At 40.1% G+C, this 17775-nt stretch overlaps 2 protein-coding genes across 3 annotated transcripts; both read right to left on the bottom strand.

The window, feature by feature from the left end:
- Positions 1 to 1131: 1131 nt before the first annotated feature.
- Positions 1132 to 3482, bottom strand: LOC104421794 (patatin-like protein 6). Its single transcript, XM_010033899.3, is given in 3 exon segments — positions 1132 to 1784; positions 1853 to 2868; positions 2871 to 3482. Coding segments are annotated over 3 exon segments (1449 nt in total). The 5' UTR covers positions 3016 to 3482; the 3' UTR covers positions 1132 to 1496.
- A 9321-nt stretch (positions 3483 to 12803) lies between these two features.
- On the bottom strand, positions 12804 to 16341 carry LOC104421793 (V-type proton ATPase subunit G 1). 2 transcript variants are annotated; one of them, XM_010033895.2, is made up of 4 exons: positions 16251 to 16341; positions 14786 to 14881; positions 13984 to 14084; positions 12804 to 13259 (listed from the first exon to the last, which is right to left on the bottom strand). In XM_010033895.2, the coding sequence occupies exons 2-4, from the start codon at positions 14874 to 14876 to the stop codon at positions 13116 to 13118; spliced, it is 336 nt and encodes a 111-aa protein (XP_010032197.1). In that variant the 5' UTR covers positions 14877 to 14881; positions 16251 to 16341; the 3' UTR covers positions 12804 to 13115. The 2 variants fall into 2 exon arrangements, with proteins under 2 accessions (XP_010032197.1, XP_010032198.1); XM_010033896.3 differs by having other exon boundaries at positions 16121 to 16251.
- Between the last annotated feature and the right edge of the window lie 1434 nt (positions 16342 to 17775).

Below are 17775 nucleotides of genomic sequence, written 5' to 3'. Positions count from 1 at the left end.
TTCGCGGCAAGAGGACTAGAGATGAGTCAAAACTGTTTGTCAATTTTGGTCTAGCAGCCAAAGAAGTAGTTGGCGAACAATGGCGGCAGACTCCATTTAGGAAAAACCTGATTTTGCTGGTAAAAATAGATTTTATGGGCAGCCTGAACCTCGGTGATCGCACCTATCAACACCCAACGGCTACTTGATTCGTTTGAAGGCTTTCTAACGATCAGATTGGAGAAACATGCCTGTAAAAGAGGATTGAAGCAAAGACGAAGGGTTTAGCGGAAAATTGAGAAAGTTTGCATTGTTATTATCATCTTCTCTCTATGTCGAGCGAACTATGCTATTTTATCAATTTGTAATTATCTCTATTGTAGAGATTTTGTTGCTGTTATAATCTGTGGTAAGAAGAGTGTACAAGTGTGAAAGCAAGATGTGCATTCTAATAGTGTGATCTATCATGTATTGAAGCAGTATCTATGATATTATAGCTCTCTTTTAGTTACTAATGGATTCCATCCAGTTTTTGTGGCCGTTGCTAGTAAAGAGTGGATGTAAACTTGTTATAAAGCTGAACCACTATACATTTGTGTGCAAAATATTCTATTTGCCCATGATTCTCTATATATGTTTGATAGAAGCACCCAATATTACCAACCTACTTTTGCATCTTTCAAAGTTGAATTGTTCCATGGAAGAATGAGAATTCAACCTAATATTTTACCAACGGCTGTTAACATATGTCTCGAGTTTTAGCCCATGAAGAAAAGACAATTCAAATATGTTTCTCAATTTAAGTAGATTTGCTAGTTGTAATTGGATTCCTAATTTGAATAGGGCATCAAAGAGGCGCCTTCTTCATGAAGTACACTATGAAGCAATGAATCTCATTGTAAGATTTGTGAATTCTTTCGTGAGATTGAGAGACTATTTCATCAATAATTGTGAAGCTAAACGATGTGTGAGAGTTGTCGGGCATAATTGGGAGCTAGAGAACACTTAGGCCGTTTGAGTGACCCGAGTGTAATTGTAATCTCTATAGAGTAGGGTCCAACGTTACTTGCTCATAATCATAAGTTATACCGACTGAACCACGTAAATTTAATACTTGATTTTTCTTTGTTCTATTTATTTTACTATTCGATATTTACCACAACAGAAGCACTTATGGAACTTAAGGAACAACATGAGAAGAGAAACCAAAGGTCATGAGTTTCCCGGATTACAATTTCCTTTGTATGGCTTTATACATGCATGAATTGGCGTGAAAAAACTCAAAGAACAGCTCCACAAGACTGAAAGATGCGAAATCTAATGTATCTAGCAACTTGTAAAACTTGTTTTCCGTTGATCAAAATGAAATTCCCAATATTACTGTCGATGCTGAGAAGAAGTTTCCTCAAAAAATCTGCAATCTCTTTTGATCGGCACCTAGATCTAGATAGTGATTGTAATGGGAAAAAAGTTACCTTTCTTTTGGATCGATTCTCACAAATTCTTGGGACCACAGCTTAGGTGGGATTCAGAGCGGCTTGCCTGAGAGGAGCGGCAGCGGCCGCAGCGGCGGCAGGAGCGATTCCACGGCTCCTCCTCTGATGCTCCTGCACGAGCTCGCCCGCGAACCAATCCAGTTTCTCGTAGTTGCTCTGCTCCGATAGTCTCTTGCCGCCGAAGAGCACCGACTCGACACTCTTCTGTTTCAGCATGTCGTCCGCCATAGCCGTCGCCACCTTCACATCCTTAGGGCTCGGGTCCATATCCATGCCGCGCCCGGGCCGGCCGAGGCTGGAGCCGTTCGCCTGCATCACCCGATTCTATCATGACGCATGGTCAAACAAATCCGCAGAAAAAATAAACATGTAATTACCTGAATCCTTAGATAATTACTGCTCCTCCGCGGACCGAACGCCAAGGCCACGGCCTGGTCGACCATATCCGCCGACGCATCCCCGGCGATCCGTGCCACGGGCCGAGCCCACTCCTTGGCCCTCCACTTCCTCACCTTCTCATACTCAAACCCGGCCTCCGCCGCCGGCCCCGTCCCTATCGACAGCACCAGCAAGTCCTCCATCCCCCGCACGTGCACGAAATCTCGCTTGTTGTGCAGCACGTGCGTGATCGCTGCCGAGGTCGGGTTGCTCATCGCCAGCCCCCCGTCCACGGCCACGCACCGCGTCCTACCGTCCGTGGACCGTATCTCCACCGGCCCGAACGACCCCGGCTCCGCCATTGTGGCCCGGCACACCTCCCAGAGCCTGAAGTCGTAGCTCTCGGCCCGGAGCGCGTCGGCCCGCGAGAACAGGAACGGGGAGGCCGTCGACAGGTCGTAGCACGGGATCAGGACCGGCTTCACCGTGTCCTTCAACGTCAGAAACCTCCTGTCCCTCCCCTCCCTGGTGCTGAACACCTCTTTCATCGCCTTCTCCATGGCAGCCGTTGCCGCCGCCTGACCACCGGAGCCGCCGCGGAGCACCCGCCTGAAAAATCCGCCGCCGCCGTTTGAGGGAAGCGCCCAACCCCGATTCCCCTTGTCCACGAGGAACCGCCACGTGTCCTCGGCCTCGGAAATGGGACGTCGTGCCGGGCCTGGGCCTCGCTCCCTAGTCGCGAAAAGCATGGCGGCCAAGACGCCACCTACGCCAGAGCCAGCGGCGATGTCGAAATAGTCGGCGATTCGGGCGTCGGGATTGCCGGACTTGGCCTTGAGCACGCCCTCCAGATAGGCCAGGGCCTTGCCAAAGACGAGACCTCGCATGCCGCCTCCGCCACCATCGATGGCGAGTATGCAGATTTTCCCTCGACGGTCCGCGACCGCAGCGTCAACCTCGAGACGATTCAGCGGGAGATCTTCACGAGGCTTCGGCTCTTGCGGTTGTGCGTCGGTACGCGTTTGGGGACGAAGAGCTTCTTCTGGTCGGGGTCGTCGCAGCCGAAGAGGAAGTTGGTCTCGAGGATCGAGAAGATCTCGTAGCTGAGCTTGTCCGTCTCGATGCTCGGCTCCTCCTGCAATTGGACCGAACTGCATGCCATTGCCCTGATTCGATCCAGTGACGAATCAATCCGAATTTCATCACGCAGCCCCCATCTCCGAACACCCTTTTGGTCACCGATCAAAGTCTCCACTCGAATTCCACCGATTCGACGACAGTTCCCGCCCTCCGATTCTCTCCGCACGCGACGGCCAGGAACAAGAAACAGAGGAAACAGAGGAAACAGAGGAACGGTCCTCAAGCTCTGTCCCTCCCTGCCATCTCCTCTCTTTCCATATCCTCCGCTCTGCGAATCGCCTTTCTCTGGGCGGAGCACGCGAAAGCCATCGTTTTTATATCAAGCGTACGCAGACGCGGAGATGGAAAGATCCGAAGCTCCGATGTTTGAACAAGAAGACAAGGATGGCGAAGAACAAAGTAGTTGCAGAGCTTGTCCGTTTATGGGCTTTTCTTTAAAATGGTGGGAGGATGGAGGCCACGAGATGGCAACGTCGCAGAGCAGGACCCCCGCCCCCCTCCCTCTTTTCTCTCTCTGCATTTTCCTTGTGACATCATCACTGGGTTCGGTCGCTTTCAACGGTTGAGTGTCGATTCCGTTCGGGTCATTCGGTCAGTCCGTCGGTCGTGTCCGTTCCTGATCCGACGGTTGGGATCGTTTTCGTTATTCGGTTGTCCGTGATGAACGGTCCAATTGGCGATGTTTTTCCTTCCGTTCTTTCCATCGTTTCGCCCCCCGCACCCGGCGGCCGCGTGTGGGGCCCGAAGCTGAGGAATGTGGAGGCCCACTTATTCTTGCGGATTAGCGGGGCTCCGTTTACTTTCGCACCGTTTTGTACTCTGGATAAAAGTTGAGGATAAGATTAAAATTTATCATGTCCTATATTTAGATGTTGTCTAAAACAGGATAAGATCGGATATAAAACGGATATAATTTAAATGGATAGTTTCATGTGTGTGATGCAATAAAAGTGAATATGATATATTTTATACATATCACCCATAATCGATAATTATAACCTTCGTCATTTATAACATTTGTCATCACCAGTAGCCTTTAGCCGTGATTTTGAGCACAACTTGATGTCAGCCATGGAAGCCATGGAGGTCCACGAACAAATCCCTCTATGGCTAAGCTTAACTCGAAGGAGCTCAGCTAGGTCTCCACGATGGAGGAGCTCGACTGGACCTTGGTCGAAGAGGAGCTCCAAGGCCAGGTCTGGAGCACCAACCATCATCACCGTCTGTTGTCATTTCCGTTAGGGGTGAGCACGGTCTAGGGTCGACTCCCGGACCGATCCTAGACCGGCCCAACCCTACCTGGTCCCTGGTCCGGTTCAAGAGGACTGGGTGGTCCCCGGTCTCGAAATTTCGGGGACCAACATCTTGCGGAGTTAGTCCTCGGCCCTAAGAGTTTTGGGTCGGTCCAACCGGACCAACCCCGTATATTATATTATATTATATTATATTATTTATAATTATTTTATATATTCAAACCTAAGTAAAATATATGTTATATTATATTATATTGAGATATTCTATCAATAGCATTAATAGTAATTTCAATTTAAAACTTTTGTTGAGTATTAATTAAGTGTCGTTTGTTTTGTTTTAAGGTGTTTAGAAGTTCAAGTGAATTAACAAGATGTGAAGTTATATATTCATGGTTTATATTAAGTATTTTGAACTTTTTATGGTTTAATTGTATTTTACTAATGAATTTCAGCTGCACTTTGCTTTTCAATTTGTGTCAAATGATAGAAGTTTTTGAAGAGTGGAGTAGTAATCGCAGCTTACGGTAATTTGCTAGTCAAGTGGTGTGAAGCTCATTTTTTGGTTGAATGGACTCTACATGATCAAATGCAGGAAAACGCTTTTGCATATGGTGTTATGAATATTAAAGATAAATGATTACAAGAACATTCCATCTTGTCCCATATTTCGATGAGCGGTTAGCAAGTACGAAATTTCTATTATTGTGTCATTTTAAATTTGCTAAATATGTATTGGTATTTATAATTTAGTTGCACAATGTTGCATTGTCGATGGATGTGTAATTTGAATTTGTAGGTTTGCTTTTTTAGAGAGTATAAAAAATAAGACGAAAAAAATTATTGATCGGTCCCGGGTTGGCTGAGGAACCGGACCGAACCCATTGGGTCGATCCGGTCCTTGGTCCTAGGTCTGTTGTCATTTCCGTCCATGGCCAAATCTCCGTCCATGGCCAAATCTGGAGCAAGAGTTGTCATCCCCTTCCGTGTCACGAACCTCTGCCACACAAGTCGCCGCAACTTCGTTCACTGAGCCTCGACCTTGGCATTTGACCATGAGCATACAGGTGGTGACGGGACTAGTGGTTGTTGACGATTTTGCACAATGGCAGTGCCTTGGCAGCCTAAACATATCCACAAGGGCTTGGAGTTCTGAACCGTCGACACTCAATCATCACGGGCAAACAGGGGAGGAGATGGAGGAAAGCGAGAAGGGTGAGGTGGGATTTGCTGACAACAGGAGCTATTACACCGGAAGGTTCCCACTGGTCAGAACCATTATGTCAACATTTAATCCAATGATCATGGTTAAAACCAGCTTGGATATGTATACATTCAAAACATTGTATGATTTATTAGAATACCCATCTCTATCCAATCCGACATTTATCCTATCCGATAAAAAGTCCAAATAAATAAATAAATAAATACACATTTTAATTTCATTAAAGAGAGGTATTTTCACAAATTTTAATTTCGTTTTTATTTTTACCAAAGACTTCATACTGCTCATTCCTTCTTTATATTTTATCGATAGGCCTTATGTAGAAAATTAATCGCATTCATGGTAATTTTGGACATAATACAATTATTTTTATTTTTTCTTCTTTTTAGTGAAATTTTCTTTAACGAAGATTGAACTTGGGAAAATGGGATTTTGAGAGATATTCGGCTTCTAGGACAATCAGAAAATTGTTAGAAGTCAGAGTGGGCAAAGTAGTGGCCATTCTATTTGGTACGTGCTGGCCAATATGGTCTGTCGATGTTAGACAAAATTGCGTCCTTCTCTTCTCCATTCCATCTCAATTTATGGAAAATGCTCACTGAAAAAACAAATACTGCAAAAATATCTTTAAAATATATATTTCACTTCTTACTCCATTATCAATTTCATACCCCCATTTTCGGAAACACCATTTTACTTCCTCAGTTTTGCCTTTAGTAGACCACCTTTACTTCCTAAGCTCGGCCGTTGCCTAACTCAACATCATTGAAGGGTGCTCGTTGGTGAGTCCCCTTCTTTCTCACCCAGCCTCGGCCATGGTCGCATCATGGCAACGCCGGCCTCGGATCCTCTCTTAGTCCATGGGAGACCTCGGATCGAAGTCGCAAGCAACATTGTAGCTCAAACAATCTCGATTGATGATGTCCGTGGTCACTAGCAACCTTTAATTGAGGTCGTGAGCCACTACACTAGCCACAACAGATTGACTTCATCCATGGAGGTTAGAGAGAGATACGCAATTAATAAAGAGGCGAGAGTCAAGATAGCAACAGTATTTAGGGCAGTCGATCATGGCGTAAGCCTTGGCAGTAAAGACTGTCTGGGTTACTAGATATCAAGCACCACTTACCTGATCGCACTATCACGGTGACAGATCTCAATCGGGTCGCTCGACCCAATCAAGATTTCCATCGCCTAGGGTTGCATGACCCAGTATCACCATCAACTCTGCAAATGACTAATTGCCATAGTGCAGCTGAGACCTCATGCTAAATCTTTTAGCACGTCTTCAGATTAATGATCATTCCTGGTCAAAATGGACGATAAACACATTTCATGAACGAATGATAGGTGATGACGGAGCCAACAGTTCATCAGCACCTCTCTAAGCCCACCTCGGCCTGCCAAAGCTAGCTGAAGCGAGCGGGTCCTGCTTGCATCTTCAACCATGCCCGCCAATCACGCCCGCCCACCGTCCGGGTTTTTGGGGCACGACCTCAACCCGCATATTCATCTAAAAAACCAACCATTATTAATACACGGTTTGACCTTACAATCACCTCTAAAAAGGGTACGCAATTCCGCGCCATAAATGTACCTAAGGAAAAATGGGGCGTTCGGTGCGAGTACCTCATTCAACTTTTGACATTCCCCTCCCAACTTTCTTGAATTCGGAATCAATCCTCACTTAACGTGGAGCACTCCCACCATTCGAAAACATACAAACGACGTCAGCTCAAGTCACTTCCAACCTTTTTTTGGCAAGAGAAGAAGCTCTCTCTCTCTCTCTCTCTCTCTCTCACGCAAATCGCCAAACGTGCTGATCACCATCTCCTCCAATTCTATATTTGCCTTACCAAACGCGCAAAATAGACCGTTGATATCGCGGATATGGGAATGAAAATAAAGTATTCTGGGTATTTGTTGGGGGTGGTCTTCCCCATGTCCCGAAGCTATCTAGTAGTCCCCGTCAAGATCCAACTCCCCGACGTGACGTTGCTTTCCAATGTATGTCTTTAGACTTTTACCGATATAGTTTCTTGGAAAATATTCCAACTCCTTTTTTAATCGCTTCTTGACTTGCCAAATTATCACTCAATTGGATATGCAAGCCAATAATGAGAGGTTAGATTTTTGGGAGTGTTTCTACATAAGAAATCTTCTTTTCCTAAAGGGACTTTGGCTTTTACGAAGCATTTAGCTTAACAATGAAGTCACAATACTAGATTAGCTACTTTTTTTTTAACAGACTCGATGAGCTACTTTTTTTTTTTTTAACAGACTCGATGAGCTACTTAGAGAGTGCCTTATGTATGCTTTTGACATATTTTTGTAGTCTATTTAGAAACAAGGACCAACATTATCATAATCATTGATCTATCAGGTCTATAATGAAAATGCGTAACCTCATTCTTTTCACAAAATCACTAGACTGTGGTGGGGGTTGCGTTACTTATGTGATGACAGGACTCTCACATAAGTTGGTGCATGTTCTTGGAGCCACCTCCATGAGCGGAAACATGTGGATGCTCGAAAATTATCTGGCACGTGTGGGATGAGAGGACTATCATACCCAGTGTGAAGGAAATAAGTCGGGTGCTCAAAAAGTCTTGAACACTCTTCATTGATATGAAAAAAGACAACTTTTAAAAGGCATTTAGCAAGCTTAAAAATATGTCATGTATAGTAATTAAGCTTTGAGGGATTGACTGAGCAATTAAATGCTTAATTTGAATCCAGTTAAGTCTTGTATTCAAATCACAATATCGCCTACTCACATTACTATATGTCCATCATCCTATAAGTCAAACGTTATTAGATGCCCAAAGACGAGACGATTATCGGGTCTCGCAAGAAATAATCGAACTCCAAATTTGGGATATTGCATATTCTTAATAAAAGAAACGAGCTATAAAATGCATAGCTGTTCCAAAGTAGGTTTCCATCGTGTCCACCAGTGCTATTGCAGCTTATACTTCTTTTAGTGTTAATGGTGCGATGTTCCTACTACACCCGAACCTCTTTTTTCCAAAACGGAGTTAGCCCGAATGCCTATTTGAAATTACCGTCATGGTACATCGCCGCCTTTGGCAAAGTATCGACACTACAATAGCTCCAAACGTACCCTCGATCAGGTATGCAATTAATAGGATTTTCATTCGCATTAGTCACCTGGTTCTAGGGTGTGCATGAGATCTCGAAAGCCCCAGAGATGACAGTGGCCAACCGACAAAAGAGGAGAGGAAACTAATGCGTTGTTTCCTCATGCAGCATCCAGGAAGTTGCCCCCTTCAAATTGCAGAACCTGTCTTCACGAAATCATGGGGTACATGTAGATGCAATACAAGGCTAACAAGACGAAAGGCATGACTCGCATTCTTCCAAATTATGTAGCCGAACGTATGACAACAAATTTCATCAAAGAAAAAAAGATTGTACAACCGGATGTGCAAGAGACTAGAAGTCCTTTTTCTTTTGAACGTCGAGGGATTGATTGATTGTTTAAACAATTATTTTATGCAGCTAAACCTATAACAACAAATCCCATCATAGAAAAAAGATTGTACAACCAAATGTGTAAAAGACTGGAAGTCTTTTTTCTTTTGAACGTTGAGAGATTGATTGAGTGGTTAAGAAATTGTTTTTATGCAACCGATCATATAACAATAAACCCCATCACGGAAAATGGATTATATAGCCGAACGTGTAAAAGAATAAAAGTCATTTCTCTTTTGAACATCGAGAGCTTAATTGAGTGGTTAAGCAATTGTTTTAGATGCGAAAGATCCGGTATTTTGAAGGTCATTCCCGGAAGTTATTTAATGCGTGTGGATAAGGCAATTTGCATGCGTTCATGAAATTAATTCAGCCGAAAATTCGAATGCTCCTGGAAATTCGAAAATGACTAAAAGAAAAAAGTAGAAAGTAAAAGCTTTTGCCTTTTGGGCCTTTAGAGGCTCAAGCCCAAACACTTTCGTCCACTCAACTAAACTTCAGTGGCGACTGAATTGATTGAAGGAAAGTATCAGAGAGAATTTTGGTTAGGAATTGATTGAGAGATCTGGGGTTCCCATCCCCTCATTTGGCCTCTTCTATTTGATTGAAATATCCTTTAGGATGACCATTATCCTCTCTTTTCTGATTGCAATTGGCTCATTAGTCACTTCACTAGTGATGTGGCCTTTCTTTGCCATGGTCCTTTCTCATCATTAGTTTGCTCTACAAAAAGTGAGTGACTTGCGCCACTCCATATGCTAATGACTTTGGTAATTTTCCACGAGTCTCTCAATCATTTCGATGACTAGAACAATGATTAATGTGAGCCAATCGAAGTGGTAAACTGTATATTGTATTGTTGGAAAGAGATTAACCACCATAGCACAACGAAGTAATCTTTTGAGGGGAGAAAACTTTATCAAAAGCTTTAAATTTTACACACATACATATAATAGAGTCCTAAAACTTCTTTCAAGTAATGTTACAAAATCCTAAGTTAGTTTTAAAGGTTTGGATTGTACTAATTGTAAGGAATCAATTGCATTTTCTGATGACACTCTTCTAATGTTCATTGCTATTTGATTTTCATGCAAAATCATATTTGCTAAAGATTTCATTATCCCTCCACTCACCAGGCATTAAGCTATTCCACTGAAAAGTGAGGGACACGTTACATCAAAGGGGAAAAAAAAGAACTTATAATTGCAGCAGCCACTTCTGTGGTTATCTTTCGGCAAACTAATATTTTTGTGATATCCTTTTCATTCAACTTTCGTGTATAACTTTGATGGGTAGTGGGATGTCTTATATCATTATAAATCACGACAAGTTGTGGTCTTATCTTGTTGTATCATCAGTCTGAATCAAAATGTTAAAATAAAAATAGATTAAAACCAAAATATTTAGGTCATATTTAGTCGTCATGACAAAGATTATAATTGGATAGAATATGATAGGACAATAAATGTGGGAGAATTTATTATATCCTTTTTTTTTTTTTTTTTTGTTGGGTGAAATACCAGATATCACAGTGTATAAGACTTGTAAAAAAATAAAAAAAAAATACAGAAAATACAGAAAAAAAGAGTTTCTTTTTTGGTTGGAACAGAAAAATAAATATAAGAAGTAAAAAAAATAATTAAAAGAAAGGAAAAACAAAAAGGACAGCTTTAATTCCACCCCATTTATACTAAAAAGACAACATTATCCTCAATCTTTCAATTGCAGTTTATAAGATATTCCTATAACGTTTTATATACTCCGTGTAAAATTATCTCGCTAATAGTAAAGACCTTTTCCGATATAGTATAAAACTAAAAAGTCTCTTCTTTATCATTGATCTTATAATAATTTACTTATTTTTTGACCCTTTTATCTTAAAAGCCTCACTTTCTTTGTGAAATTTTTATTAATTTTATTAGTCTAATATATTTATCAAGTCTCTCTATTTGCTAATCAAAGAATTTATTGACCAAAAAAAAAATCTAAGAATTTATCTTTTTTCCTTATTATATTGGCAAAATACTTTTATAGAGAGTATGTAAGACTTACAGGATTATCTATGCACAATGAGGTATCTTAATTTTTTTTCATAAACAGTTCATAGATTATATTGATTTTTGTCAATACAGTAAAATGAAATTTCATTAGCATTTTCAAAACAAAATTCTTACTTTATGGAATGTTTGGGTTTAATAAAATTTACATGGATATAGAAATACTTTTAAAAAGGAAAGTAAATAAATTTGGGACCACCACTTTAAATTGCAATTGAATTAGGGTAATTTTGCCTTTTTGGTTAAAACTGGGCCGATTTAGTCATATTGGGGTAGAAAATAGCGCTGCCCAACAAAATCTAACTTTTGATCTTGTTGCAAATTTCTTTTTTTAAATAAAGTGATCTCGAATGGAACTTCTTGCATTTTCTTCTCTTTCCATTTTTATCTCCAACTTTCTCGATTAATTCATTTGATCCCCAACGACTCCCCAAGTTGCATTAAGCCTTGTCATAAAATCAAGACATCAAGATTATATATGCCTACCATCATGTAGAAATTGGCCAAGATAAGATTGCTATATTTCTGTCAATCAGCAAACTGGGAATTTGAAGCACCCAAGATTATGATTCGGTTGACTTAGGAATTTGAAGATTTTAAGGAAAGGGCTGCTGATTTAGCAAGTACTAAGGTCACTAATCGTGCCGATGCAAGTCTCCAAGATCCATCATTTGCATTTTAGGGTCAGTGCGTCGTCCCCTTCAATAGTGGCGATTGATGGATCAGTCGTGATCTTCGCAGATTTTTTTTTCTTTTTTTTTCTTTTTTCTAAGTGGTGATTCTGACAACTAGGTAATGTGACGATATGATAGGAGATTAAGATTTGATTATCATTCAGATTATAGTGGAAAAGAAGGTACTTGGAATTTCTAATGTCATTTGCAACGTCCCTATGACCATTTCTAAGTCGTACACGAGGAAAGCGATTAACAATTATCTTGATAACTCTTTAAAAAATTAGAATAAAAATATGTTGCTTGTAACATAATGATAATCATCATCTATAAGTCGTGGAGGCGAGATGGCTTCGCGATCACGCAGAAGGGATGAAAGTTTCAAGTTCAGATTGCTTAACTGAACTGATAATAATCTACAGGAGATATGATTGTTTTGAATACTCGACAAAACAGTCTTATTAATATCATAATCGGCAATTTATATGAACAATAATTAAAATAGATAGTACAGATGATAATCTTGTATCATCATGTAATTTTTGCACTCTCATTTCTTTCACGATTACTTAGTATTGTTCTTGGCCAACAGCCTTTATAACATCGATTTGAAAAGACTAATGGTGCGACGCTTCCCGACAAGCTTCGTAGGAGCCTGCCTCATGCAAGCCGCATGGATATCCAGACTTACCATTTGGTTCATTGCCGGCAAAAATGTCCATCCACACAAGCACCAAAACTCTCTTCTTCTTTGCCTGGATTTCGACTCAGCTCGACTAAACTCGCCTAAACTCAAACTTTCTTAAGAAAAAAATGTCCCGAGTCACTCGTGCGATGACGGGTTGAGCAAGGTTTACCAGCTTCATATTGGGCCAGATCGTGCCCTGCCTTCCCGTTGAGCCTAGAAACTCGAACCCGCCCCCATTCATTGATTTGGCCCAGTATAGTCTATACAGACAAAAATGGCTCTGGTTAAGGCCTTAATAGATGATTCATAATGCTCTGATCTTGTTCATATGCGAGTACAAGCAGTGATCATTTGTAGTATTGGCCCTATTGGATAGAGATTGGCCCCAAGGAATATGCTTTTAGTAAAGTTGCACCAAAGCTGGACCAAGCTCATGTAGATCAGACAAAGGACATGCAACCGAAGCTTCAAAACTGACATCTCCACAGAAGCGTATGAAACTTTTCTTTGGACAGACAACAAACAAAGAGTAATGACTTCTTAGGCGGGACATGACTTCACCAATCGAATCAATAAACAGCTAAATTCACAGCAGCCGTGGGACTAATTACACCCATCAGGAAAAAAAGAAAAAAGAAATCGTAACACCCGGCAAAGAAAGCACCCATAGAGTCATGCAAACGCAGAAAAGGCGCCCCCATGCAATTTCGCGCCTTTCACTTACACGGCACCCCTAGTTCTTCACAGTGGTCACATGCTTCAACAGCATCTGCACAACGTCCTGAGCTATTCTTGTGCCCTCCGTCTTCAGGTGTGCAATCTTTGCTTCCGTTTCTTGCTCGAGCCGCTTGACATTAGCACCGGAATCTCCACTACTCTGCTTGATCGGCACACATGGAGATGGAGACAGACTTAATTAATCAGTACGGACTAGCCTACTGCAAGCAATTATAATGAGAAGACAATACAGGCTCCAAATTCTAAAGATGATATAATTCTGAAGTTTAATTTGTGATACATTATGCTGTATCACGATGGTTGTAATGTGCATCGGCAAAGCTGCAGAGCTTGTCAAACTAAGACTTGAAGATGAATATATGCTAATTTGAACAAGTGCGGGACATGAGATCTGCACAAGCATTGAGTACACAAGCAGTTCGCTGCTATTATTTGGTTCCAACTGAAGTTCCCTTCAAGACAACAGCACGAAGTGCTTAACAAGTTTAGTGAACAGATTCCGGAAAATCAACCCAAGTATTGCTCTCATCAGTAAATATTCTTGCAATCCCATTTATTATTGACACATATATACATAAGTACTGTCCATCAGAGTCCTTGTGGCCACAGAATAGTCATCAGATAGAACAACATGACTACCATCATAAATTTAACAAGTATGAAGACTTGCTGAATTTATAGAAAGCAACTAATCCCAATTGAACTTCGCTTTCCAAGTATTACAGAGCTGCAAAGTTTTGTCATTTTGAACTTCCAATTACATGCATTTCTCCTTCACAAACAGAAATACCAAATTACGTACTAGATGGAGTCAAAACAACTATTTTTCCTCAAATGTAGTTTGACTGCTTTCCTATTCTTACCTCCGCAACCTTTCTCTGATACTCAGCCTCCATTTGGGCACGAAACGCAACAATCTCCTTCTCTGCCTCTTCTTTGGCTTGCCTTAGCCGAGCCATTTTTGCTGTAAAGAACCAATTGAGAGTCTATTTATAACAATCTAGCAACAAGCTATTACTAAGAGCAAGTAACATTTTGTGAAGTCATGGACATGTTTATTATGTTAAACCAAAGTCCAGTGCATGATAAGTAACATTCAGAGTATTACTACAACTAATTTACTGCTCCAGAGACAATCATTGTGGGGCACAGGGTGCTGTCTGTGTTTAACAACTAGTAGGTGAGTGTGAATTAGGAGCCAAGAGAGGTTCGAATTCTCACATCACAAAGTTACAAAACTCCATATTTGGGCCACCACTTGGAATTTGCTCGTGTTTCACCTTGTCCAAGAGGTTAGTGAGGCATTTTATAGCCCAGTGGTTTACCTACCTAAAATAGGCTTCCTCTTTATAAAGAAAGGGATTAGATGTGTCTATAATTAGTCTTGTGTCTGGTTAACCATTATATATCTTATCCTATCATCTCCTATTACGTCCACTCTCAAGATCTCGACTGCCATACACAACCTTAGAGTACTAATTCTCCAAACAGAACAACTAGCGCCAAGATCATGCTAGTCAAACAAAAGTAAACACACTGGTATAAATCTGTGATAGATGGCAGATCTAAAATGTAATAATATTATGTACACAAACTTCATTCCAGTAAACAAATGGAAATGCTATGCAACTAAGAAACTGATAAGCAGATTTAGAGACATGTTACCCTCTCTGGCAGCATTGACAATGCGCTGTGCCTCTTGTTCTGCAGCAAGAAGCAATTGAATTCCATTTGGTTGTCCCCTGTTGGCTTCCATGGGTGCTGAAGTTTTCACAAAAAGTAAGTAAAAAAGAACAGCTAGAAATTACTATGAATTAGCAGTCACTGTTTTTAAAAGGATTTTGCTTCTTACTGCAGCAAAATCAGGACTTCAGTTAGCCATTCAAAAAATGAACTTCAAATTGTGTATATGAAGATTCCAGCAAGCACATAGTTTTGGGGGAAACTTAATTTGATGATAGAGATCGAAACGAACATTGTATCACTCATCAGGAGAATTTGAAGTGAGTAAACTCTGCACCATACTAGTGGCAGGAAACAATGAATTAAAATTGCCAACTCAGAAGCGAAACTTTGAAACCATTCAGAAAAAACAACTAGTCAGTATGACTGAAGAAGCAAATACAAACAGCAACATCACAATTTAGGAAACCAAAACAAAACAATTACAAGAGAGGCAAAGAAATATTATAAAAGGTCAATGATAATCGAACACACATCACGATTGACATAATGAATTGACAAATTGTCTCTCCATTCATGAATCTCTTCAATATTGTCTTGCTCAAAACCCAAATCTACTTTATCATTAAACGCAGTGGAAAGGGGCGACCAAAAATGGAGACTCCCTGGGCGTTACTATGGGAGCTCCACACCCATTACAGAATGGGCCTACTGCTCGTTTTGAGCAAGTTTGTCACCGTCAACCTAGCACGGTGCTAGCGGGAGTAGAACTGGGATTATCCTATGCCATGGCACTGCCCAATCTACGCCACATACCAACCGAGGCTTCTCCAAACCAATGACCGGGGGCCCAAACAAGGAAAAAGTTATGGGTTTGTTATTTCCAGCGCAAAATCATCATTTATTTCCTGTAAATTTCCTCAACCCGCCATGTACCAGAATTGCAGATTGATACCGCCCAAACCAATAACTAAGACGAAAGCGTCAACACAATTGCAGTGGGAATGATCAGCAAGGAAAGGCCGGGAAGTTTTGCTGACACAAAACTGAAAAAGAAGCTCCAGAGCATTGAGCACCCCCTAAGGGACTAATCACAAGCACAGATCCAACCCCCACAGCCTTCAATAAGCAAAACAGCGGAAGCGCCCGGTTCAGTTACCAACATCGTCCGGCTGATATTATGCAGAAAGAAAAGTCCAAAGAACCGGTTTTCCAACCAAAACAGAGCAAACCCAACAGATGAATTAACTCATAACGGATGTACTTCGATGCGAATCGCGTGTTCAAGCATGAAGCAACCCCTGATCCGGAGTTTACCAAAGATCTAAGGCTGGACGGTTGATGAACAGACGGTTAACCAGGAACAGTGACGGGATTGGGTACGTTCTTCACCAGCAGACGCGACTGAGAAACGGAAGATGCATAGAGAGAGAGAGAGAGAGAGTACCTGCAGAATCGGCTTCGGTCTAGATTCGATTCAAAGACTGATCACGACGCTTTGAGAAACTTCGAAGAGAACTTGTTAACTAAAGTAATATATATATATATAATATATTCAATTCTTTAATAATTTCAACCAAAAAAATCCTTTCGTAATGACTTCTACATTTTCGTTTTTCAATTTTTTTTAATATTTCTATCCGTGAAATGAATTTTAATTAATGTGAGCTCTCTGATGTCTTTTAAAATATAGCAACGAAGACACGCACTTATTGTGTTCATCCAAGAAAGAGACATTTCAAAATTACGTAAAATCACACTATTGAGAAATATTTGAATCAAGGAAATTCAGAAAAACACATAATGAAACGTTGAAATTATACACGTATATGGAAAGAGAAAATTGTTTAGAGGTTCGAAATTTTTTTCAAAGGGCTTTTATTATAAAGAAATTATAGAATTCAAATTTTGTAACGGGAGTGATAACATAATATGATAAATTCACACATTTTTCCATGAATGTGATATTTGTAAAATATATAAAATTAGGATATTTGAGAAACCAAAAACCAATAGATGTCCCATAAAAATAGAAAACACTTTTTTATTTATATAATAACAGTATAGATTATATAGATTAATTATATCATCGAATTAAACCTAAAAGAGTGAATTCAAACCCACTTACATCATTACATGAGAAAGATCAATAATTCGTTACTTAACTATAATGTGATAAGGATACTCATCATAAATTTATTTATAGATCACTCTCTATATGCCCAAAAATATAATTACACTTACGTCATTTATTAGGTGTGGTTTCGATTGATTTTTTAATCTAAAAATCATGACATCGTTTAACTTACTTTTAGTTTATTAAACATTTCTCAATGAAAAACAATGTTTGGTAATGCCAAATATTCAAATAATAAGCTTTGGTTAACATCATTTTTATTAATACATATGGTTGTCATATCTAAGTACTAACTAAATGTTTTAAATATGTTGCCTAATGATTTAGTCGTAAGTAGCCCAATTTGAAAATATACCATTAATGTACATTAGACATAAGCAAATTATAATTATCAAAAATTGAACAAAAATGTCAAATGCATTAATAAATCTTATTACGTTATATGAGAGGGACCGCTACGACTGATAATGATATGCAACTATGATTTGAATTTGTTATTTTATCCCGCACAACAAAAATTTAAGTACCAATAGCTTTTATTTATTTTATGGCAAAAAAGAAGAAAATACTGGTTCTGAAATAGCATAATGCTTCGGCCTAAAGAACTTATCTCCATTAAGTTTAAACTAAATAAACTAAAAATTGCTTTCGCGATCATGAAAAGCACAAATGGCTACTTTTAAAACATTGGCTTTTATTTAAAATAATCGCTTATATACATAACAATTAATATTAATTACTTAACCAAGTTCGTTGAATACACATAAAGAGCATCCGAACATAATAAGTCAAAAAGAGCAAGAGGGGGATTGGCGACCCAATTACTAGATAGACT

Source organism: Eucalyptus grandis, chromosome 10, assembly GCF_016545825.1.
Source record: "Eucalyptus grandis isolate ANBG69807.140 chromosome 10, ASM1654582v1, whole genome shotgun sequence".
NCBI classification, from domain to species: domain Eukaryota; kingdom Viridiplantae; phylum Streptophyta; class Magnoliopsida; order Myrtales; family Myrtaceae; genus Eucalyptus; species Eucalyptus grandis.
The sequence above is the reverse complement of the archived record's forward strand: the minus strand, read 5'-3'. Positions and strand labels throughout refer to the sequence as shown.

What these genes read in the sequence shown, in the direction of transcription:
- LOC104421793 (XM_010033895.2), bottom strand. Translation starts at nt 14,876, where the DNA reads ATGGAAGCCAACAGGGGACAACCAAATGGAATTCAATTGCTTCTTGCT. An exon ending in TGTCAATGCTGCCAGAGAGG is followed by an intron (nt 14,085 to 14,785) that starts GTAACATGTCTC and finishes GGTTCTTTACAG; the next exon opens with CAAAAATGGCTCGGCTAAGG. An exon ending in ATCAGAGAAAGGTTGCGGAG is followed by an intron (nt 13,260 to 13,983) that starts GTAAGAATAGGA and finishes CCGATCAAGCAG; the next exon opens with AGTAGTGGAGATTCCGGTGC.